Here is a 24,860-nt window from a genome sequence, read left to right on the forward strand (position 1 = left end):
TATTTATTATCCAACAACTGCTTCAGTTTACACATCACTTTTGTGCTAGAATTATATGTCAGTTACTAATAGGTTAAACATAGTGCTCAAAACCACTTTTGCCAAGCTAATAAATGCTCACTATACAATTGACAGATCAGAGATAACAGTGTTATTTATGCAATGAGCAAAGTTATCTAAAAAAGCAGTTAAGAAAAAAATTATCACTATTTTCAGGGAAGAGCAGTATGACAGAGCACTGACATTTGCCCCTGGTTCTCATTCATACACTTTCCCTTGGCCACGTTGCCCAGAAATAAAGAGTTCCACTGGTATGCTGACGATACCCAACTCTGCCGCACTATTTGTATGACGGTGTAGTGATAATATCAGTGGATGAGTAATCCAGAGCACCAGGCTAGGTTTTGGTTCAAATCTCAGCAGGGGAGCTGGTGATTTTTTTTTTTTTTAAATTAGCTACTAATAAATAATTTATAATTGGGAGCTAGTCTCAGCAATGGTGCCATGAAAATATTTTTGATTGTCGTAAAAACCCATCTGATTCACCAATACCCTTTAAGGAAGGAAATCAGCCATCATTACTTGGTTTGACCTACATGTGACTCCAAACCCTAAGCGTGGTTGACTCTGAAATGGCTTGCTCAGTCGTACCAAACCGCTACAGAAAATTTAAAAAGGAATAAAACTGTATAGACTACCCAGTATAAACTTCAGCATCAGAAATAACGACGTCAGTCAGCACTGTAGACATGTCAAGTCCTTCTCGCTAATATCCAGGGACTTGTGGCAAAATTGGAAGAGCTGTCCCACAGACTAGTCAAGTAACAGCCTATATCACTAGGGGGGCGGGGGCTGGGAGGGACTGTGTGTTAATGGTGACTATGGGTGATTCCCGATTCCTTTTTGTCATTTGTTTATGTTAACATGCGGGCTAATGTCTAGGGTCTGGTGGGAGGATGGGATCATTGTTATTGATATGGAGATTGACATTACATTCGGTACTGATTACTGTTTATTGTTGGGTGTAAATTTGGGAGAAAATGTGAAAAAGGAGAATAAAAAATATTTTTTTAAAAAAGTAAAAGCCTGTATTGGTCATACTCATAGAATCATACCTTGCAGCCAATGTCCTGAACACCACCATCACCATTCCTGGTTGTGTCCTATGCCACTGTCCAGAAATGGCCTTCCCAGATCAAATTTTTTAAAAAGCCACCTTCTTCGGCCTCACTACTGTCTTGGATTTGCTAAATGATTGGCAATATCCCCAAACTAAACGTTGGAAAGAACAAATCATTGTCTTCAGTCCCACCGCAAACTGCACCTTACAGACATGGTCTAAATCCCTCTCCCTGGTCACCATCTGAGACCCAAACAGAGCATTAGGATCCTATTTTACCACGAGTTTGAGCTCATGTCCTATTTGTTGCCGAGACTGCCCACTTCTGCCTCTGCCTGTTTACGCCCCTGCCTCAGCTCATCCATTGCTGAAATACTCCTCCATGTTTGTTACCGTTAGCCTCAACTATTCGGATGCTATCCTGGCCAGCATCCTATCTTCAACCCTTCTAAACTTGAGTCATTCAAAACTCTGTTGCCTGTATTCCAAATCATCCTAACTGCTGGTCACTAATCAACCTGGTGTTCGTTGTACAATAATTTATTTGCCGTGTGGGTAGCAGGCATCAACTGGAAATTAATTTATGTCCAATTCTCCTTTACAGAAGAAGTATAAAATAAGACTAAACTGTTGTTGTTGGGTTAAAAGATGTTTGTAATGTGCACCGCTAAGTAAATGCTAATATAAACAGGTAAAGAATGGCTTTAGTTTTCACCTCAATCCCCTAGTTTTCTGGAGTGTAACATTCTAAGCTCATTGAACGGCATTGACCGCTAGTCCTGCAATGCCGTGAATTTAAAATTATCACTTTTGTTTTCAAATTAGAAGACCATAAGGCAGGAGTAGAATTAGGCCACTCGGCTCATCGAGTCTGCTCCGCCATTCAATCATGGCTGATATTTTTCTCATCCCCATTCTCCTGCTTTCTCCCCATAACCCCTGATCTCCTTATTAATCAAGAACCTATCTATTTCTGTCTTAAAGACACTCAGTGATTTGGCCTCCACAGCCTACCTGCCATGAACTTGCTCCCCCTATTCTCTGAAACCTCTAATTCTGTTCTCTCCCACATTCCAATTTTTATTTTGAACTACCATCAATTAGACTGTGCCTTCAGCTCCCTGGATCTGAAATTCTGCAATTCTATTCCTAAACGTCTCATCTCTACCCTCTCTCTCCTTTAAGACCCTCCATAAAATCTACCTGTTTATCAAAGATTTTTGACACCTGTTCCACTAACGATCTAAGCAATTGATGTTATATTTCGTCCAATAACACTTCTGTACACGTTTGACATTGTTAAAGGCACCCCATAAATGCAAGTTGAAATTTATGTTCAATTCTTGGCTGCACAAGGAGCTGCTTCGTGAAGGGCAACCATTTTTCCCCTCCTCAAAAGAAGAAAAAAAGAATGATCATTTAGTAGCTAGGTAAGAGGAAGAAAAGCAGTATTCCGGGAAGCTGGCAATCCACATTACACAAAGGGTTCTTTGAGAAGAGCAAAAAAAAAGGAAAACACAAATGTATTTATTAGGGAATAGTTCAGTGGGCAGCACAGCAACTAGGGAAGGCATTGAGGCTGAGGAAACAATTGCTCAGTGGGCAGTACAGTCACTGGGAAGGCATTTGGAAGTTGATAAAACAATTGTCCACATACTCACCATGTTCTAGTTGGATCTCTGATGGCATTTGGGAGGTTACTTCAGGCTGATAAAGTTTCTGAACACAATGAAATATGTATTATTAGTAACAAAACTATATATAAAGTTATATAAAAATATTTTATTGAGGCATCTACAATTTTAACATTTTACCCTTTTAAACAGAGATCCAGCACACACAAAAACCCCACCCAACTCCCCCCTGCCCTAAACTCTAACTACCCATACATTAGATTCCCTGCCCTTAATCGTCACTTCCATCCCACCCGCCCGCCACGGTCAATTTTTCTTGTGCCATGTGAGAGTGCCTTTAAGAAATGGGTGTTTATAAATGGGTGTGTATATAAATATCTGTAGTGAGAGTACCTTTAAGAAATGGGTGTTTACTATTGCAGTGATGTCAGAGAGTGGGTGGAGCTGGGCTGTCTGTCAGCTTTTTACTTTCGTCTAAGGCTGTTTGCTGCAGGGTGTGTTTTAATTTCGTTTTCAGTGTTGGAGCTGAAGCCAGACAGAGCAGGTGTACTGTTGATCCCTCTGCCATGAAAAGACTAGCTCTTGATCATTTGGTGAATTCAGAATTATAAATGTTCTCAGTAGTGAATGTAAACCTAATGTGCTTCTGTCAAAAGGTGTTTCTTGGGTCTTCTGGATGTTGTTTGGGAAGTTATTAAGGATTACTTAGTGTTGTTTGGGGGTTGTATTTGAATTGATGGTTGCTAAGATGTTCACTGTATGTGTTGAAAAGGCTAACCTAAGTTCATAGAATAAACACAGGTTTGCTTTAAAAAATACTTTTCGATTTCTGCTGTACCGTGTGCTCCCCATACCACAATCTATTAAAAGTTGTGGGTCAGGTGAACTCCATGATACACTCTGGGGTTCTCGAAACCCTGGCCCATAACACTTGAAGAAGTCAATGAACGGCTGTCACCTCCGAGCGAACCCCTGTAACGAACCCCTTTAGGCAAACTTAAATTTTCTCGCGCCTAAGAAACCATGCCATATCACTGACCCAAACCCCTGACTTTGGAGGCTCTGGGTCCCTCCATCCCAGCAAAATCAGTCTCCAGGCCACCACGGAGGCAAAGGCCAAAACGTTGGCCTCTCTCCCCCCCCTGGGCTCCCGGATCTTTCGACACTCCAAATATTGCCATCTCTGGGCTCGGAGTCACCCTCCCTTCCAGGACCTCTGACATGACATCTGAAAACCCCCTCAGCCTTGGACACGCCCAAACATATGTACATGATTCGCAGGACTTCCCCCACACCTACCCTCCACCTCCTCAAAAAACCTACTCATCTGGGCCAGTGAAATGAGCCCTGTGGACCACCTTGAACGGTATCAGGCTAAGCCTGGCACATGATGAGAATGCATTGACTCTCCTCAGGGCCTTCTCCCATAACCCGACTTCCAACTCCCCTCCCAGCTCTTCCTCTTCACCTCCCCAATTGGGACCCCTTCCCACTCCATCAGTTCCATATATATTACCGAGACCTTCCCCTCCCCAACCCCTGTTTTAGACACCACATTATCCTGTAGTCCCCTTAGTGAGAGGCGAGGAAAGCTCAGGACCTGCCTCCGGATAAAATCCTGTACCTGCAAGTACCGGAACGCATTTCTACCACGTAATTCAAACTCTCCCTCTAGCTTCTCCAGGCTTGGGAAACCCTCCTCAATAAAGAGGTCCCCAAATCTCGCAATCCCTGCCCGCTGCCACCTCCTGAAGCACCTGTCCAGCCCCTCCGGAGCGAACCGGTGATTATCACAAATCGGTGATCACACCGACGCCCCCTCCAGTCTCAGGACTGCCACGACCACTGGACTTGTGGAGTACCGAGCCGGCAGAATGGCAGCAGTGCCGTTAACAAAGCCTTCAGATGCCGCCTCCACCCGCTACCGACCCCTCCCACTCCCCATTTCCTAACCATCGATATATTAGCTGCCCAGTAGTAATTAATAAATTTCGGAAGGGCCAAGCCCCACCCCCCCCCCCCCCCCCTCGCCCCCGCTCAAGAAGGACCTTCTTCACCCTCGGGGCTTTCCCGGCCCATATAAAACACGAGATCGCCGCATTCATCTTCCCAAAAAATGCGGGGGATGAAGATTGGAATACACTGAAACACGAACAGCAATCTCGGAAGGACTGTCATTTTCACAGTCTGTACCCTTCCCGCCAATGACAGCGGGAGCACGTCCCACCGATGGAAGTACCCTTTTATTTGCTCAATCAGCCTGCCCAAATTTAGTTTATGAAGCGGACCCCAGTCCCTTGCCACTAGAATCCCCAGGTACCTAAAACTCCCTCCCACCACTTTGAATGGCATCTCCCTCAATCTCCTCTCCTGACCCCTTGCCTGGATCGCAAAAAACTCACTCTTGCCTATATTCAGTTTGTAACCTGAGAATCAACCAAATTCCTCCAGTATCCCCATAATTCCTGCGAATTTCCCCCAACAGGTCTGTTATATAAAGGAGCAAGTCATTGTGTAACGTGAGACCCTGTGGTCAACACCGCCCCCCCCCCCCCCCCACCCTCATGGCCAGGGCAAACAGCAGTGGGGAGAGTGGACACCCCTGTCTCGTCCCCCGGCACAGACTAAAATGTTATGATCCCCAAAGCCAGTTTGTCCTTGCATTCGCCACCGGTGCCTGATATAGCAACCGGACCCAATCCACAAATCCCTGCCCAAACTAAACCTTCCCAGGACATCCCACAAATACTTCCACTCCATCCGATCAAAGGCCTTTTCTGCATCCATGGCCACCATCACCTCGACTTTGTGCTCCTCCAGAGGCAACGTTATTACATTTAAGAGCCACCTAACGTTGGACGTCAGATGCCGTCCTTTAACAAATCCCGGCGGGTCCTGCCCTATTATCCCCAGAACACAATCCTCTATGCGTGTGGCCAGGATCTTTGCCAGCAGTTTCACATCCACATTTAGCATGGAGATTTACTATAAAACACCTGAAACACATCATTTACCATTGCCAGATCCAAAACCACCTCCCCCCCCATGTATCCCTCACTTTCCCAATCTTGCTCGCTGTCTCCCGTTTCCCCAGCTGGTGCGCCAGCATCCTGCTGGCTTTTCCCCCATATTCATACACTGCCCCCTTTACCCTCTTCAGCTGTCCCTCCACCTTACCTTGTGGACAGGAGCCCAAATTTCAGCTGCAGTCTCTGACGCTCCTTCAAAAGCCCGTCATCCGGAGACTCTGCGTACCTCCTGTCTACCTGTACAATTCCGCCTACCAATCTGTCCAACAACGCCCGCTCAATCTTTTCCTTATGGTCCCGAATTGAGATTAATTCCCCCTAATAACCACCTTCAGTGCCTCTCAAACCATCCCTGCGAAACCTCATTGATCCCTATATATCCCCGAATGGCCTCCCTCACCCGCTCACATACCTCCTCCTCTGCTAACAGCCCCACATCCAACCTCCATTGCGGGCGTTGGGCCTTTCCATTGCTAACTTGCAATTCCACCCAGTGCAGGGCATGAACTGACACCACTATTGCTGAATATCCAGCATCTACCACCTCAACCAGCAGTGTTTTGCCCATCAGAAAGAAGTCTATCCGAGAATACACCTTATGCACATTGGAGTAGAATGAAAACTCCTAATTCCTCAGCCTCCCAAATCTCCTCGGATCACACCCCCCGCTTCTATATTCACGACCTCAAATGCCACTCACTTATTAACCAAGTTAGCCACCCCCCTCATTTTAAAGTCTAACCCCGAATGGAACACCTGTCCAACCCATCCCTTCTTTAACCTAGTCTGATCCCCACCTTCAGATGTGTCTCCTGCAACATGGCCACGTCCATCTACAGTTGCCTCAAGCGCGCGAACACATGGGCCCTTTTGACTTGCCCATTCAGTCCCCCAATGTTCCACGTGACCAGCATGGTCGGTGGGGGTGGTGGTGGCACCCCCACCCCCGATCAACCATAACCTCTTCTAGGCCAGTCTGCGGCCCATGTCCCGCACCTCTCCTGGCCCGCCCTCGGGCAACTACCATCATCAACCCTCCTCCACTTTGAAAGTTCCCTCCCCGTCAGCAGTATAATTCCCCCCGCCACCCCCCTCTACCACTCCCCCTTGATCTTCAGCTTACCCCCCACTTTGCTTCCGTGAACTAGCCCGCCCAGCTAGCCTGGCAGTACCCACCCATGGCACCTAGCATCTTACACCCCACTGATTCCCCTCCCCCACTCTTAGTGCAAACAGTCAAAACAAAGGCAAGAAGAAAAAACAAATAAACAATCCCTCCCAAGGTCCGAACACAGAGATCCACCCCATATCCCTTAACAAAGCACTGCAAACCGACCTAACCCCAAACAGAACCAAAGAATGAAAAAAAATCCAAAAGGAATCCAAACAGCATAAACCGAAAGTTTTTCACAACATTGTTCAGTTCTCCTCAATCAAAGTTCAAGGTCCTCCTTCTCCTGCCAGTCCATTCTCCTTCAGAAAGTCCACAATGTAGCCAGTTAAAATGGCTAACTCCCGATTTAGAATGGCTAACTCCCGATTTAAAATGGCGAACGGCAAAGGCTGATGGGAAAGCCAGCCAACAGGACACAAACGGCCAGCTGCAGGTTGAGTGTGTATTAACCTCTGGAAAGGCCAGACAAGATCGATACCGGCAACCATCAGCATAACAAAACACCAGCCATCTGCATATTAATGAGCAATCCCCGGGAACAATGAGCAACATTTAGACACATAAAGCAAAACCAGACTCTTTGGCGCCAGCAGAAGCCTACACAATGGGAGGTGAATGACCACCTCAGGGCCGCCCATCGATCAGGGAACTCCGGCATTGGAGAAAATCGAACCAAGTGATTGGGACAAAGTCCAATCACTTAGAACCAGGTACAGGGTCCGCCCCGAAAGGCAGGAAGCCACTGGGGACTATAAGAATCAAGCCCAAGTTCAAATCGGCCCTCTGCTTCTCTGCTTGACCGGGTCACTCAGCAACGCGAACCAACCCTTGACAGTGACCGGTCCAGCCATCGCTGATATCTAGTAAGTCTTACTTCAACGCTCGCTACGAGATAGGCGCTCCTAGCTACCAATCTGTACCAACTTCGAATCCCGCAGGCTCAGAACCAGAACGAAAGGCCATTCATTTCCCTGACCTGGTGGGCCAGTTCCAAGTTAAGTATTGGCCTGTTAGTCGTAGAAGTAGCTTAGACGTAGAATTTATACATGAGTAGTGATTACTGTGTATAATAAATGTGCTTTGATTTAAATCTTACTAAGCGGTGTATTGGATTATTGATCATTACTCGGACTTGAACCACGTGGCGGTATCAGAAAGATACCTGGCGACTCAAGTGCAAAAGGTGATAAAACAGAGCAATTAAACTAAGGCAAAAGTTAGCAACATTATTTGGCGACTCCGCCGGGACCCGATCTAGAAGTGGAAAACCACTCCGGGAGAACCCAAGCATTTGAATTAGTGATCCAATTGGAAACAGAAAACCACAAATGTTCAAGCATTCTGATCAATAGTCATAATTCGGAAGTGTGTGTATGCATGCGTAACTAACAGGGCTGTAAGGTAAAACTGATAGATTTTTGTTGCGTCAAAATTGTCGGAAGTTTGTATATCGGAAAGTAGCGAAAGCCGTACCCGTATTTACAGCACCGCCTTAGCTCCCCTGTTCCAAATTTAAAAGAAGCATTCGGATAGGAAAGATGGCAATACAGGCAATGCAGCGCCTCATGAATCCGGAGGAATTTGCGGTCGCAGCGACCAGCAGCAATAGAGTGGGACAATGTCCCATTTGGGAGGAAGAGATCAGGAAATATCTCAAAAGGAAAGGATGGCCCCTTTGGAATGAATTCTGTGATAACAAGGAATCAGGTCCCGGGAGTATAGGACATATTTGGTGGGAGAACCTGAGCGAGATCCACAAAAAGAGCTTAGGGAAAGCTCGCAAGCCGATTGCAATCGTGTCCTGCTTGGCACAATTGCGAGGCACAGAGGAGGTCTTTAGGACGCTCCGGAAAGAAGTTGAGGGCATACATCGAATGAGTAAGGTCGATGTAAGCGAGGTAGAAAAGGAGAATTTAGACTGGAGAAGGAAATTGGCAGCAAAAGATGTAGAGGTGGATGACGCCAAAAGGGCTCACCAGTCTTGTCTGGCGCACCCAAGCAGCTTCCAGTCTCAATACGAAAAGGCCTATCAGGACACGCAACGTGCAGTCCTGGTACGAGAAGAAACGGAAAAACAGGTAGAGGCATTGCAAAAACAGTGTAGTGACCTCAAGACAGCAGTGAGAGCACGCCATGCTGCCACCACAGAACAAAGACAAAGCACATTAGACCACGCAAAGTGCCGGAAGCAGATTGCAGAGCTGCAATCACTGCTTTCCGTTCAAAAAGGTTTTCAGAAAACCTTTGGGGAAAGATTAGATCAGGAAGACGGCCCTGATTGGGGAGAATTGAACAAAAAAGCGCAGAGATATGTTCAGGGAACATGTGCGCAGGGAAAGCCACAAAAGCGAAAAGCGCCCCAACCCCCCACACAGCAGATAGTTCAAGCTCCAATGAACCCAGTAACCACCCACCGCACAGCCACATCAGACGATGCGGAATTTCTATATTCCACCCCCTTAACAGTGACCCAATTACGGGACGCGTGCGATAAGATCACACCGTTCCTCCCCACCTCAGACCCCCACCATTTCTTTGCCAGTTAAACATCAGGCGACCATGTACAGCCTGGATGAGCGAGGGCATGTAAAGCTCACCCGTCGGTAGCAGCAGCCCTTCTCGACCCACAGAACGTAGGGAGAGGCACCCTTGCAGAAATGCATACCGCGCTCCTGGATGCGATCGGGTATAACCGGGGTGACCCCGTAGATGGCCTCAACAAATGTAGGCAAAAGAAATCCAAGCGCCCCACAGCGTTTGCTGGACGCCTGTGGAATCACTCGGCAGCAGTCTTTGGAGACTTAGACTGTGCCCATTTGTCCCCAGACAACATGGCCAAATGGACCCGCACCCTTATCTCCCATGCCACAGAAACAGGACAGAAAGCCTGCACGAGTTATGATCCCTCAGAGGAGGCCCATAAAGAGACGTGGGTAGTGAAAAGATTGTCCCGTGCTTGGGAGCAATCTGTTCAAAGTAAACCTTCAGTTAAGAATACTGAGGAAAAGCAGGCCGCCGCAGATATGCAGGCAGTAAAGACAACACACCATGGGTGAATGAGGGAAAGAACAGCCCCCCACCCAAGTCACAGGAGTGTTACAATTGCGGACAGTTGGGATACTTCGCCAGAGAGTGCAATGCCCCTAAAAAGCCACAGAGAGCCCAGCAGATGGGCACTCTGATTAAGAAAAAGACAAGAGCCCCTTCATAGCGTTAGTGCCTGTTCAGACCAGAACGGACTAACGGTGTATGGGCACCCCCAGTTGGGTCTGCGACACCCTTTGGGATAGGTCCAGACGGCCGGTAGTTGCAGCAACAATTCGGGGACAGCCCATCGAATTTCTCTGGGACACAGGAGTGTCCCGCACCACAATAAATTCCTCTACCTTATTTCAAAAAGACACGTGGCCCACTACAGCCACTATCACCCTCAGCAGCCTTACAGGCCACTCACAGCAGGGACACATCACAGCCCCTGTTCCCATTCAAATCGGTACCATCACCACCAAGCACCCCGTAGTTTTAGTTGACCTGCCCCACACAGCAGAACACATTCTGGGAATAGATTTCATGAATTCCCATAATTTTTCATTCGATCCAGCCAACCAGTGTGTCTGGAAGATGGCAAAATCCGCAACACTCAACATAGGAGAGGATGCGAACATAATTAGCGCAGTAGCCGAATTTTGGTTCAATCTTTCATTCGATCCAATCAACCAGTGTGTCTGGAAGATGACAAAATCCACAAGAGCCCCCGCAACGTTCAACATAGGAGGGTATGCGAACAAAATTAGCGCAGTAGGCGAATTCTGGTTCAACCCGACCATGCTTAGTACGGACAAGCAGGTTAGGGCGGTTCTGCAAAAGAACAGGGAAGCATTCGCGACCCACAAGCACGACTGTGGACGGATGACTGGCTCCGTACAAGTAACAGGACCTGACCCTAGACCCCAAAAACAATATGGATTTCCCCAAGAGGCAGAGGGAGAAATCTCAAAGGTAGTAGAAAGCTTATTAGAGCAGGGCGTACTTCGATCAGTAGCCTCCACAAATAATGCCCCGATTTGGCCAGTGAGAAAGCCCGATGGATCATGGCAACTGACCATCGATTACCGGGAACTCAACAAAGTCACCCCCGCAGCAGCCCCCACAGTAACAACAAGTCCTGAGATCATGCTCAAGCTGGGACTCAATTCCCGATTCTTTACGGTTTTGGACATCAGTAATGGATTCTGGTCCATTCCATTGGCAAAGGCGTGCCAGTACAAATTTGCCTTCACCTTTAAAGCACATGCCTGCCACAAGGCATCCACAACTCCCCCTCCATTTTCCACCGACAGCTGGCAAATGGCTTAGCCAAATTTTCTCGCCCCGAATGTCTGGTTCAGTACGTAGACGACCTACTACTGCAGCCAGACACCAAGGAAAGCACATTGAGCTTCTGTCCGAACTCTTGCACTCAATTGGTTGTAAAGTCAACCCCAAAAAGGCCCAGATTTTGGAAGAAAAAGTGATATATTTGGGAACAATTATCACGCACGGTAAACGCGAGATCGAGCATAAAAGGATTGACTCGATTGCTAAATTGCCCCTTCCCCAGAACGTTTCAGCCCTCCGGTCGTTTTTAGGACTGGTTGGCTACTGCCGAAACCACATTGACGGTTTCGCCAGCAAGGCAGCACTCCTCTCAGACTTCCTAAAGAAGGGAGCCCCCTGGGAATGGCTCCCGCAGCATACGGATGCTGTGGACTCTTTAAAACAGGCACTCATAGCAGCCCCCGCACTACAAGTTCCAGACCCGCTTTCCCCTTACGCCATAGAGGTAGCGACCACAGACCGCACCCCTTCAGCCGTGCTCCTCCAGGAAAGGCACGATCAGTTAAGGCCCGTAGCTTTCGCCTCCAGAGTTTTAGATGCTGCGGAGCAGGGATTTTCAGCCTGTGAGAGGCACCTGCTCGCAGTATAGAAGTTGATAAATTCTTGATTTCTCGAGGAATTAAGGGCTATGGAGAGAGAGCGGGTAAATGGAGTTGAAATCAGCCATGATTGAATGGTGGAGTGGACTCGATGGGCCGAATGGCCTTACTTCCGCTCCTATGTCTTATGGTCTTATAGAAGTATTCTGGGCAGTCCAGTATTTTCCATATATTACCGGACTGAACCCCATCACAATTCTCACCGAATACACCCCCACCCAACTTTTACTGGACGGACGACTCAAGGACGGTACCGTCAGTCAAATAAGAGCAGCTAGATGGACCCTTCTTTTGCAGGGACGGGACATCACTGTTAAAAGGACAAAGACACACACCTATTTAGCCAACAACTTACAGTACCCCGGAACCCCCCCATGAACGCGAGATTATCTCTCCCCACCACAACACAGGCCCCCTTATTGCTAAAACACCCCCCAGAAAGATAGGTAGTTCAACCCAGAGCCCCCAGCACACGGACACGTGTGAGCCCATAAAGATCTATGTGGATGGATCTTCCACAGTCTTGGATGGGAAGCGCATAACAGGTTGCAGTATCTACGTCGAGGACGCGCAGGGACGTGCCCTTGAGGAAATATCGCTAAAACTACCCGGACACAGGCGCGCAGGCAGCAGAGCTTGCGGCCATCGCATATATAGTTGAACACCCAGATTCCTTCCCCAGCCCAGCAGACATATACTCGGACAGCCTCTATGTCTGCAACAGCCGTACGGAATTTCTGCCCGTGGAAAGCAAGAGGATTTGTTTCCGCAGACGGAAAACCCCTCCACTCAGCCCCATTGCTCCGTCATATTTTACAAAGAGCCCAGAACAAGACTTATGGGATAATCAAAGTCCGCAGTCACCATCGTTCCTCTCTCCCCCTGGAAATGTGAAAGCCGACACACCTGCTAAAGCAGGTTCCAGACATGGCTACTTTTGGACACCCCCCGAAAGCGCACCAGTGAGTGCAGTTCAGGTCTCACAGACAAAGATCGAGGATCTAGTGGAGGCCACAGAAGCAGGACAGCAATCTCAGGGAGATTGTAAAAGGGAAATATCCAGCTCCCTATGAGAGGTTCAGAAATGCACTAACCACACATGACGGTGTGGTGTTAAAAGACACCCTTTATGTGGTCCCTGAACAGGAGAGGAATCAATTGATTTGCTTGTTCCATGACGGTCATGGGCATCAGGGAATCGTCCCACTACAGCCCATCTCAAGCAGCTTTGTTGGTGGTCGGATTTAAAGGAAGATGTAAACCATTACATAGAGAATGATCTTATCTGTGCCCAGATATGCTAAAAAGGCTCAACTCAGCCACACCCGACCCATTCATGGCCCCAGGACTAACCTCCAGATCGATTTTATAAGACCATTGCCCCCTTGCAGGAATGGTTATAAATATGTACTTGTGGTAATTGACACATTTACAAAATGGGTGGAAGCATTCCCAGCCCGCACAAACACTGCAAAAAACACAGCCAAGGTTTTGACCCACCACATCTTTACAAGATGGGGACTGCCCCGCAGCATTGAATCCGACCAAGGTTCCCATTTTACGGAAAGTTTCACGCAGAACGTCCTCACGATATTTGGCATCACCCAAAAATTCCACATAGCATACCACCCACAGTCGAGTGGTATCGTGGAGCGCAAGAATCGGACCCTAAAATCCACCCTCTGAAAAATGGTCCAGCAGAGCACCACCACTTGGGACTCAGTCCTCCCTTTTGCGCTGTTTATACGTAACACAATTTCTACTTCCACAGGTTACACCCCACACACCCTCATGACCGGACACCCCATGAAAGGCACAGAATATTTGTTAGGTTTGGACTTGACCAGCCCCGAAGTGACAGCCCTCACACACGAGAAAGCAGTACAACAATTAGTGGAAAATGTTAAAACGGCTCAGCTAACAGCCAAAGTAAAATTGGGCACCAGAAAGAAACAGAGCAAGGCCTGTTTCGACAAGACAGTGCATGCAACGGAGTACGATATCGGCCAGCAAGTGATGCTCTCTGTATATAACCCCAGCACATTCCTGTCACCAAAGTACTCGGGTCCATATTCCATTGCGGACAAAGTAAGCCCTTCCGTTTCTAAAATAAAGTACCCCAATGGTAAGATTGCGTGCTTTCATATAAACCAGCTGAAGGCATATGGAACACAGTCGAACCACGCACACATCATGCTCGACGCAGCACACCACCCCGCCCACAGCTAACGTAACCCTACCATCCCCCAACACGTCCAGCCCAGCCACGGACTCGACCTCGACTCCACCCCCTAAATATACACTCCGCCCCGGAACGCCCACAGACTGCAGCAGCAGAGACAGCGACTGTGACTCGGACGATAGCCACAGCACGCCTCCCTACTATCCCCATGCAACCGGACCCACACCCAGCGATTCAGACTGCGATCCAAGTGATCCCTTCATGATCACTTTCCTAAATAAACCCCACCACCGAACCACACTGACGACCCCGATTTTGTCCCCATACAGCTAGACACCAATTACTGGCACCGAGATAACTCGTTCCGACTTGTCCGCAACGACGAGAGCGACCCCACCTCACACCATGCAGCCCTTTCAGCCCTCATACACTCCAGAGTTTGGCACCCGGGAGAAGAGGACGACCTTGGGTCTGACTCCCAAACGTAGAACCCCTTTGCGACCCTGTTCGCAATCGAGAACTGAGGTGACCAGATGATGTTTTAAAAGGAACCGCTTGGGAGAAGTGTTGTCCTTTCTGACGGAACCTGCGGAATGTTTTATGTTGTTTGTAAGTTTGTTAAATGTGTATGTCCGACAGGAGAATTTTTTCTCACTGCCCCACGCCTATTCGGCCGAAACCTCTGGAGGACCTGCCTAGAGACTCACCATTGCCAGACACCCGTTCAGCAGAAACCTCTGAGAGCTTGTCTGCAGAGACTGGTTAAGGAACCAGACGCCCGTTCGTAACTGCCCTTCTGGTTCGAAGGATAGAACCACTACGGCAGCCCCACCACGATTACTACATTTTTGCCCGTTCTTGTCGGTTGCTCAGGCAGTGGAGAAACGGCTTGGGACCCGCCCTGCCTGGGGACCCCCCCTCTGGTCAACTACGTTCGGGTAGGAGAGATACGGCATTGGTAGCCGTCCTACATGGTCTCCATCCAAATCATACCCGTTGCGGCCCATACGCACCTCATTTTGGCATAGTTTTGTTTTGTTTAGGTAACCTTTATCATCATAGAATTTACAGTGCAGAAGGAGGCCATTCGGCCCATCGAGTCTGTACCGGCTCTTGGAAAGAGCACCACCCAAGGTCAACACCTCCACCCTATCCCCACAACCCAGTAACCCCACCCAACACTAAGGGCAATCTTGGACACTAAGGCCAATCTATCATGGCCAATCCACCTAACTTGCACATCTTTGGACTATGGGAGGAAACTGGAGCACCTGTAGGAAACCCACGCACACACGGGGAGGATGTGCAGACTCCGCACAGACAGTGACCCAAGCCGGAATCGAACCTGGGACCCTGGAGCTGTGAAGCAATTGTGCTATCCACAATGCTACCGTGCTGCCCTTTAGGTTGCCAACCACATGCTATTTACATCCTGAAACATTTGGATGGTAAATTGCACAGTCTGTGACACGGCTCGCACTGGTTCATTATTGGGAAGTGTGTCTTGTCCGAAAATTCGATTTTTGGGGGGAAAAAATGAGCGAGTCACCCATAGTGACCAATTATAAAGGGAGTAATTGGCACTACAGGACAGATACACTATCCTACGAGATATTAAACAAAGATAGTTACAGACACTATGCTTATTTCCACAGAACTCCAGAAGCTCCAGGACCGGAGAAGAGAAGAAAAGGAAAGAGAAGAACCACGAGGACTTCCTTCATATGGATCACCCTCATGATTATGGACATTTGGTTGCGTGTGAACGCTAACCCCATGACTTCCAAGCCCCCCAGCCGTTAATGTTTCACTTCCCCGAAGTACCCAGAGCCCAGTCACCAGCGACACCACATTATCTTGGTGTGCCAGGTTTATAACCTGGTACTCTCTGTCCTATGTAATTGAAACATTACTAGCATTAGCGATACTCTGCTGCATTGTGCAGACTATGCGTCTACGGAAATGGAGAAGGAGAGCCTACCGCGCTCGAACCCCGGTATATAGGATCAGATCCCCTATGTTCGGATACGACCAGATCCCCAACCCCCGCGATCTACAATAAAGTGCATTCACTTGCGTTTATTGTAAATAAAGAAATGTAAAGAACTGTTCATGAGTAAATTGTACGATCCTGAGCTTGACTGCCAAGCCAGGAAAGACTGTGTATGAAATGCTATGATTTTGTTGTATGATTGAGGAAGTTAGGATAATGAAATGTTTAAGTGAGTGTAGTGTATTAAGAATAGTTAGAGGTTCACAGTTTATTGTTTTGTAATGCATGTCCCTGTTTGACATAGCGCCCTTAGAATTGTTAGTTAAAATTTTTTTTGCATAGCTATGGTCAGTGCAGGGGTCATGAAGGAAGTCCCCCCCCCAGGTCAGGGAATGGAAAGCAACATAGTTATGTGATCCTTCACGCTTCGCGTTAGGATCACAAGGAGGGAATGCAGCCAGTTAAAATGGCTAACTCCCGATTTAGAATGGCTAACTCCCGATTTAAAATGGTGAATGGCAAAGGCTGATGGGAAAGCCAGCCAACAGGACACAGGTCGAGTGTGTATTTACCTCTGGAAAGGCCAGACAAGATCGATACCGGCAACCACCAGCATAACAAAACACCAGCCATCTGCATATTTATGAGCAATCCCCGGGAACAATGAGCAACATTTAGACACATAAAGCAAAACCAGACTCTTTGGCGCCAGCAGAAGCCTACACAATGGGAGGTGAATGACCACCTCAGGGCCGCCCATCGATCAGGGAACTCCGGCATTGGAGAAAATCGAACCAAGTGATTGGGACAAAGTCCAATCACTTGGAACCAGGTACAGGGTCCGCCCCGAAAGGCAGGAAGCCACTGGGGACTATAAGAATCAAGCCCAAGTTCAAATCGGCCCTCTGCTTCTCTGCTTGACCGGGTCACTCAGCAACGCGAACCAACCCTTGACAGTGACCGGTCCAGCCATCGCTGATATCTAGTAAGTCTTACTTCAACGCTCGCTACGAGATAGGCGCTCCTAGCTACCAATCTGTACCAACTTCGAATCCCGCAGGCTCAGAACCAGAACAAAAGGCCATTCATTTCCCTGACCTGGTGGGCCAGTTCCAAGTTAAGTATTGGCCTGTTAGTCGTAGAAGTAGCTTAGACGTAGAATTTATACATGAGTAGTGATTACTGTGTATAGTAAATGTGCTTTGATTTAAATCTTACTAAGCGGTGTATTGCATTATTGATCATTACTCGGACTTGAACCACGTGGCGGTATCAGAAAGATACCTGGCGACTCAAGAGCAAAAGGTGATAAAACAGAGAAATTAAACTAAGGCAAAAGTTAGCAACAACTGCCTCCTCCGCCCAGCTGAAGTACAACACCAGGCCCCCATAGGTGAGTCGGGTACAGTGGTCCAAACTTTACGCCCTTCTTGTACAGGGCCGACTTGACCCTATTAACACTCGCCCTCCTTTTTGCGAGCTCTGTTCCTAGGTCTTGGTACACCCGAATCGCAACGTCTTCCCCAGTGCATCGCCTCCTCTGCCTGGTCCACCTCACGATGCGTTCCTTGTCCAGAAACCGATGCAATCATACCACCATTGCCCTCGGCGGCTCACCCCCTGGGGCTTGCGCATCAGTACCCTGTGTGCCCGACCCACCTCCAATGGCCGGCCAAACGCACCTTCCCCGAGCAGCTTCTCCAGCATCTTCTCAACATATGCACCGCATCCGATCCTTCGATTCCCTCCGACAGACCCACGATTTGGATGTTCTGCCTCAAGAGAATGGTTCTCCAGGTTCTTCACTTTCTCCAGTGGTCACTTCTGCTGATCACGCATCAGCCCAATCTCTGCTGCCATCGAGGTGGACTGTTCCTCCTGCTCTTCCAACCTCTGAATCGCCTGTCCCTGGGCTGCCAGTCTCGTCTCCACGCGGTCAACCACCGCCTTAAATCGAGTCCACCGCCTGGTCCAGGTCCTCCATACTTTCCTTCCGCTGTTGGGTGAACTTCTCATTTAAGAAGCTTACCAACTGGTCCATCGACCACTGAGCTGACCCTGCCCATCCGCCATCTCCGCGTGCGTTGTCCGCGCCACTTGCCTCAACCAACTGGTTCACTTTTTTCCGGGGACTTCTGGACCGCAGCTCCATAATCTAGGGGTCACTCTCTTCTGCTCTCACTTCTGTACCTTTTTCCGACAAAGTTCCTGCAACAAACCGGTGTAAAGGCCACAAAAAGACCACCATGAGCAAGAGCTGCCAAATATGCGACCACTCACTCCATGGCCGCCACCGGAAGCAAGTTATATAAAAATATTAATGATCAAAATAACCCCTCTCCACTGGCTCACTTGTTGGATAGTTCAATGGTCTAGATTGCAGCCTTTTCAGTCATTCATACAAGCTAACGGGAACTAAAGAATCTTAACAGCATGGAATAGCTTTGTTCCATTGTTCTTTAGCTAGCTCGCTGAAAGAGCTCCCTTCTTGCAACTCTTCTACATACCTATTTAGGTTTTAACTTTTCAAATATTCACCACTTCCTTTTAAAAGCTATACACATTGTTTTATTTACTGTTTGGATAAGGCATTCCATGTGCCAACAACACATCACAAGAAATATTTTTGTAACTCTTCCTTTCAATATTACATAAAACAGAAATCAGACAGCATCAGTTTTTCCTCTCATAAAAGCAGTGTTCTTAATCACAAAGGTCCAGGTTTTGTGGTAGTAACAGTGAGGCCATCAGCAGTCACCATTGTTGCTCTTTTTAGCCTTAGTTTTATTACCTCTGATTATGTCACCTTTGCTCACGAGTCGCCAGGTATCTTTCTGATACCGCCACGTGGTTCAAGCTCGAGTTATGATTAATAAGTCAGCACACCGCTTAGTAAGATTGAAATCAACGGTCATTTATTATATACAATTAATGCTTACACAATAATCCTACTATCTATATCGAAACCTACCACTACTGGCCAATACTTAACTTTAGGAAGGGCCCACCAGGTCAGGGAAACGAATGGCTTATCGAATCGGATCTGGCCCGCGGGATTCAAAAGGCTGATACGGGTCGATGGCTAGGAGTCTCTATCGGGTAGCGATCGCTGGAGTCAAACTTACGGTTTCTGATCGATGGTTCTTGCGAAGGTTGCGAGCAGGAGAAGAAGGGAGAGAAGGTCGATCTGAACTTGGCCCCTCATTTTATAGGGCCCAGGGGCTTCCTGCCTCTCGGGGCAGACCGTGACCCTGAGCCCAAGTGATTGGACTTGTTCCCAATCACTGGGTTTGATATGCTCCAATAATGGGGCGATTCCTCGATGGGGGGGGGGGGGGGTCGTTCACCTGTCTATTTTTCGGGCACTGCAGGCGCCGACAGGTCTGGCCCGGCATTCAATTGCTAATATGTTGCAATTGTTCCCAGGGATAGCCGATTAAACTGCAGATGTCTGGGTTGATGTGCTGCTAATAGTCTTGAGTATCGATCTGGGCCGACGTCCCCAGAGCCGAATACGCTATTCTGTCTGCAGTTGTCCGTTTGTGTCCTGTTGGCTGCTTTTCCCATCAGCCTTTTCGGTTAGCCATTTTAAATCGGGTTTTGGCCAAATTAATAGTGAATCAGCCATTTTAGGTGGCTACACCATTACTATGGGGCAAATCTGACAGCAAATCCTGGACAATACGCATACACAGTTAAAGGTGCTGTCAGAGATATCTCACATCTTAACAGGGTGTGCAGTTGAAGATCGCACAAATAGACACAGCATTAACTTGCTGTACTTGTCCACTGTTTCTGCATTAAGACTGCAGAAAACATTAGGGCTAGAATAATAAGGGTACAGAAATGCACATGGTGCATAAGGAAAAAGTACTGCTGTACTAAATTCCTGGTTCATTAATACTTTTAGAATGTGGCGGATCATTTGTTTAGGAGAAAATTAATGTTGGAGATTTAAGAAAAATTTCTGCCTTTTCCTTATTTCTCTTTTAATGTTATCTGTCCTTCACAATCTCTATTTCCAGGTACAGTAGCATAGTGGTTATGTTACTGGGCAAGTAATCCAGAAGCTCGGACTACCAATCCGGAGACACAAATTCAAATCCCACCATGTAGCAGCTAGCTTTGAATTGAAAGTCAGTTACTTAAATAAATTGCAAAAAGCTAATAACGTGACCAGATTGTTGTAATAACCCATTTGGATTCAGAACAGCTCTAGCAGCTCATAAGTGGACATTGATGAGATGCTGTGATCCATCAATAGTAGTAGAAATTGTATACCTACCACATATCCTGGCATATCCCTCACTCTATCATTATAAGGTTAGGGGACCAAATACTGGAGGCGATCCAAGGACATCCCCACCCTCGAACATTGAGAAGACCATAAGACATAGGAGCAGAATTAGGCCACTCGGCCCATCAAGTCTGCTCCGCCATTCAATCATGTCAGATATTTTTCTCATCCCCATTGTCCTTCCTTCTTCCCATAACCCCTGATCCCCTAATTAATCAAGAACCTATCTTCAAGATACTCAAATGATTTGGCCTCCACAGCCCACTGCGGCAAAGAGTTGCACAGATTCACCACCCTCTGGCTGAAGAAATTCCTCCTCATCTCTGTTTTAAAGGATCATCCCTTTAGTCTGAAATTATGTCCTCTGGTTCTAGTTTTTCCGACAAGTGGAAACATCCTCTCCACGTCCACTCTATCCAGGCCTTGCAGTTATCCTGCAAGTTCCATGAAGCCTCCCCATCTCCTTTTAAACTCCAACGAGATTAGACCTAGAGTCCTCAACCGTTCCTTATACGACAAGCTCTTCGTTCCAGGGATCATTCTTGTGAACCTCCTGTGGACCCTTTCCAAAGCCAGCACATCCTTCCTTAGATATGGGACCCAAAACTGCTCACAATACTCCAACTGGGGTCTGACCAGGGCCGTCGTATACAGACTCAGACGTACATCACTGGTCTTGTATTCTAGCGCTCTCGACATGAATGCTAACATTGCATTTGTCTTCCTCACTGCCGACTGAACCTGCACGTTAAGCTTAAGAGAATCGTGAACAAGGACTCCCAATAACAAAATGAGAAAGAAAAAAGAACCCAACAGGGTTAAGTACAAAACACAATCTAAAAAAAAGCAACCCCCCAAACCCACCCCCACCCCGGTACATAAATAATAAATTAACATTAACACCCCGACTTAACACAACAGGTGTATACACCCCCTCAGACCCTTCAGTGTAAATAACAAACAAAAATAAAGTAACCCCCCCCCTCCGATCTGCTGCTGCCATTGACCAATGTCTATTAATCTGCCAGAAAGTCTAAGAACGGTTGCCACTGCCTAAAGAACCCTTGTACCGACCCTCTCAAGGCGAATTTCACCCTCTCCAATTTAATGAACCCTGCCATAACGTTGATCCAGGATTCCACGCTTGGGGGCCTCACATCTTTCCACTGAAGGAGAATCCTTCGCCGGGCTACCAGGGACGCAAAGGCCAGAATTCCGGCCTCTTTCGCCTCCTGCACTCCCAGCTCCTCTGCCACCCCAAATATTGCGAGCCCCCAGCCCGGTTTAACCCTGGATCCTACCACCTTTGACACCGTCCTCGCTACGCCCTTCCAAAATTCCTCCAACGCTGGGCATGTGCTTCTGATTTCCTAAGCATTTACCCATTTAGAAAATAGTCTATGCCTCCATTCCACCTTCCAAAGTGCATAACCTCACAATTTTCCACATTGTATTCCATCTGCCACTTCATTGCCCACCCTCCTAGCCTGCCCAAATCCTTTTGCGCACCCCCCTGCTTCCTCAATACTACCTGTCCCTCAACAGATCTTGTACCATCTGCAAACTTAGCAACAGTGTCTCAGTTCCTTCATCCAGATCATTAACGTATATTGTGAAAAGTTGTGGTCCAGCACAGACCCCCGAGGCACATCCCTAGTCACTGGCTGCCATTCTGAAAAAGACCCTTTTATTCCCACTCTCTGCCTTCTGTCAGTCAGCCAAATCTCTATCCATGCCAGGATCTTACCCTTTAACACCATGGGCTCTTAACTTATTTCACAGTCTCCAATGCCGCACCTTGTCAAAGGCCTTCTGGAAATTTAAATAAATCACGTTCACTGGTTCTCCTTTGTCTAACTTCCTTGTTACCTCTTCAAAGAACTCTAACAGATTTGTAAGACATGACCTCCCTTTGACAAAGCCGTGCCGACTCAGTCCTTCTTTATCATGCAATTCCAAGTACTCTGCAATCTCATCCTTAACAATGGACTCTAAAATCTTACCAATGACCAAAGTCAGGCCAACCGGCCTATAATTTCCAGTCTTCTGCCGCTCTCCCTTCTTAAACAGCGCTGTTACATTAGCCACTTTCCAGTCCTCTGGGGCCCTTCCTGCCTCCAGTGATTCCTGAAACATCACCACCAATGTCTCCACAATCTCCTCAGCTATCTCCTTTAGAACCCTGGGGTGTAGTCCATCCGGTCCAGATTAGTCATCCACCTCCAGACCTTTCAGTTTCCCCAGAACTTTCTCCTTAGTGATGGCCACTGCACACACCTCTGCCCCCGGATTCTCCTGGAGCTCTGGCATCCCCCCCGTGTCTTCCATCTTGAAGACTGATGCAAAGTAACTATTCAGTTTCTCTGCCATTTCTTTGTTTCCTATTATTACTTCTCCAGCCACATTTTCCAGAGGTCCAATGTCTACTTTTGCCTCTCTCTTACTTTTTATATATTGAAAAAGCTTTCCTATCTTCTTTTATATTGCTAGCTTGCACTCATTTCATCTCCTCCCTCTTATTGCTTTTTAAAAAAGTTATCCTCTGCTCGCTTTTGAAGAGTTCCCAATCCTCTGGCTTCCCACTAATTCTTACCACTTTGTATGCTTTTTCTTTTGCCTTTATGCTGTCCTTGACTTCCGTTTTCAACCATGGATACCTTGTCCTCCCCTTAGCATGTTTTATAATAATAATCTGTCATAAATATGCTTACATTAATACTACAATAAAGTTACCGTGAAGAGCTCCTAGTTGCCACATTCTGGCACATGTTTGGGTACACAGGGAGAATTCAGAATGTCCAAATTACCTAACAGCATGTCCTTCGTGAATTGTGGGAGGAAACCAGAACTCCCGGAGGAAACCCACGCAGACACGGGGAGAACGTGCAGACTCCGCAATGACTCAAGCTGGGAATCAAACCTGGGATCCTGGAGCTGTGAAGCAACAGCGCTACCCACTGTGCTACCCTATTTCCTCCTCCTTGGGATGAATTTCTGTGCCTCTCGGATAACCCAAAAAAACTCCTGCCATCGCTGTTCCACTGTCTGCCCTGCAAGGCTCTTTTTCCAATCAACTCTGGCCAGCTCCTCCTTCATGTCTTTGTAGTTATCTTTATGTAATTGTAATAATGTTACATCTGATTCCAGCTTCTCCCTCTCAAACTGCAGGGCAAATTCAATCATATTGTGGCCACTGCTCCCTTAGGGTTCCTTCACCTTAAATTCCCTATCAAGTCTGCCTCACTACACATCGTCAAATCCAGAATTGCCTGTTCCCTCGTTGGCTCGGTCACAAGCTGCTCCAAAAAACCCATCTCTTAGGCTACCAACCTGATTTTCCCAGTCCACCCGCCTATTGAAGTTCCCCCATGATTATTGTGACATTGCCATTTTTTACATGCCTTTTTTAATCTCCCGATTTATTTTCTGCCCACATCCTAACTACTGCTAGGATGCCTGTACATAACTCCCATCAGGGTCTTTTTACCTTTGCGATTGCTCAACTCTACCCACAGAGATTCTATGCCTTCTGATCCTATATCGCCCCTTGCTATCAATTTAACTTCATTCCTTACTAACAATGTAACCCTGCCCCCTTTGCTGATCTGCCCCCTTTTGATAGGACACATATCCTTGCATATTTAGATCCCAGCCTTGATCACTCTGCAGCCACATCTCTGTGATGCCCACAACATCGTACCGGTCAATTTCAATGTGCGCAACAAGCTGGAGCCGTTATGAGTGCAAAAGCCTAGGCTGAAACATTTGCAATGTTCTTCAGTCAGAAGAGTCAAGCGGATGATTCCCCTAGTCCTCCACCATCACAGAAGTTATCTTCAGTCAACTCATGCTATGTGAATCAAGAATCAGCTGAGTGCACTGGATGCAGCAAAGGCTGTGGCAGCAAACAACATCCTTGCCACGGTGCTGAAATTTTGTGCTTTAACAAAATCTTTCATGGGACACGAGTATTGCTGACAAGGCCAACATTTGTTGCCTATCCCCAACTGCCCTTAAGAAAGCAGCAGTGAACCACCTTCTTGAACCACTGTACTGCATTTGGTGGAATTACACCCACAATGCCTAGGAAGGAAGCGCCAGGATTTTGATCCAGAGACAATAAGGAATGCCGATGTAGTTCCAAATCAGGATGATGTGAGGTTTGGAGAACTCACAGGTGGTGATACTCCCATGTGCCTGAAGCCCTTGTCCTTCTAGATGGTAAAGGTCACAAGTTTGGAAGGTGTTGTCAAAGGTGTCTTGGCAGGTTGCTGCCACTGTATGGTAGAGGGTGGTGAATATTTAAATTCATGGATTGGGTGTCGATCAAACCAGCTGCTTTGTCCTGGGTGGTGTTAAATCTCCCGAGTGCTGTTGAAGCTGCGCTCATCCAGGCAAACAATCCATCACACTCCTACCTTGTAGATGGTCGACAGGCTTTGGGGAGTTAGGCGA

The 24,860-nt window shown here is 47.5% G+C and overlaps 1 protein-coding gene across 1 annotated transcript in view; it reads right to left on the reverse strand.

Moving 5' to 3' along the window:
- Positions 1-24,860, reverse strand: part of nsl1 (NSL1 component of MIS12 kinetochore complex) — a 49,530-nt gene that overhangs the window by 5,617 nt on the left and 19,053 nt on the right. The window contains 1 exon segment of the mRNA XM_072508794.1: positions 2,782-2,839. Coding sequence (XP_072364895.1) covers positions 2,782-2,839 — 58 coding nt within the window.

Source organism: Scyliorhinus torazame, chromosome 1 (genome assembly GCF_047496885.1).
Source record: "Scyliorhinus torazame isolate Kashiwa2021f chromosome 1, sScyTor2.1, whole genome shotgun sequence".
Lineage (NCBI taxonomy): Eukaryota > Metazoa > Chordata > Chondrichthyes > Carcharhiniformes > Scyliorhinidae > Scyliorhinus > Scyliorhinus torazame.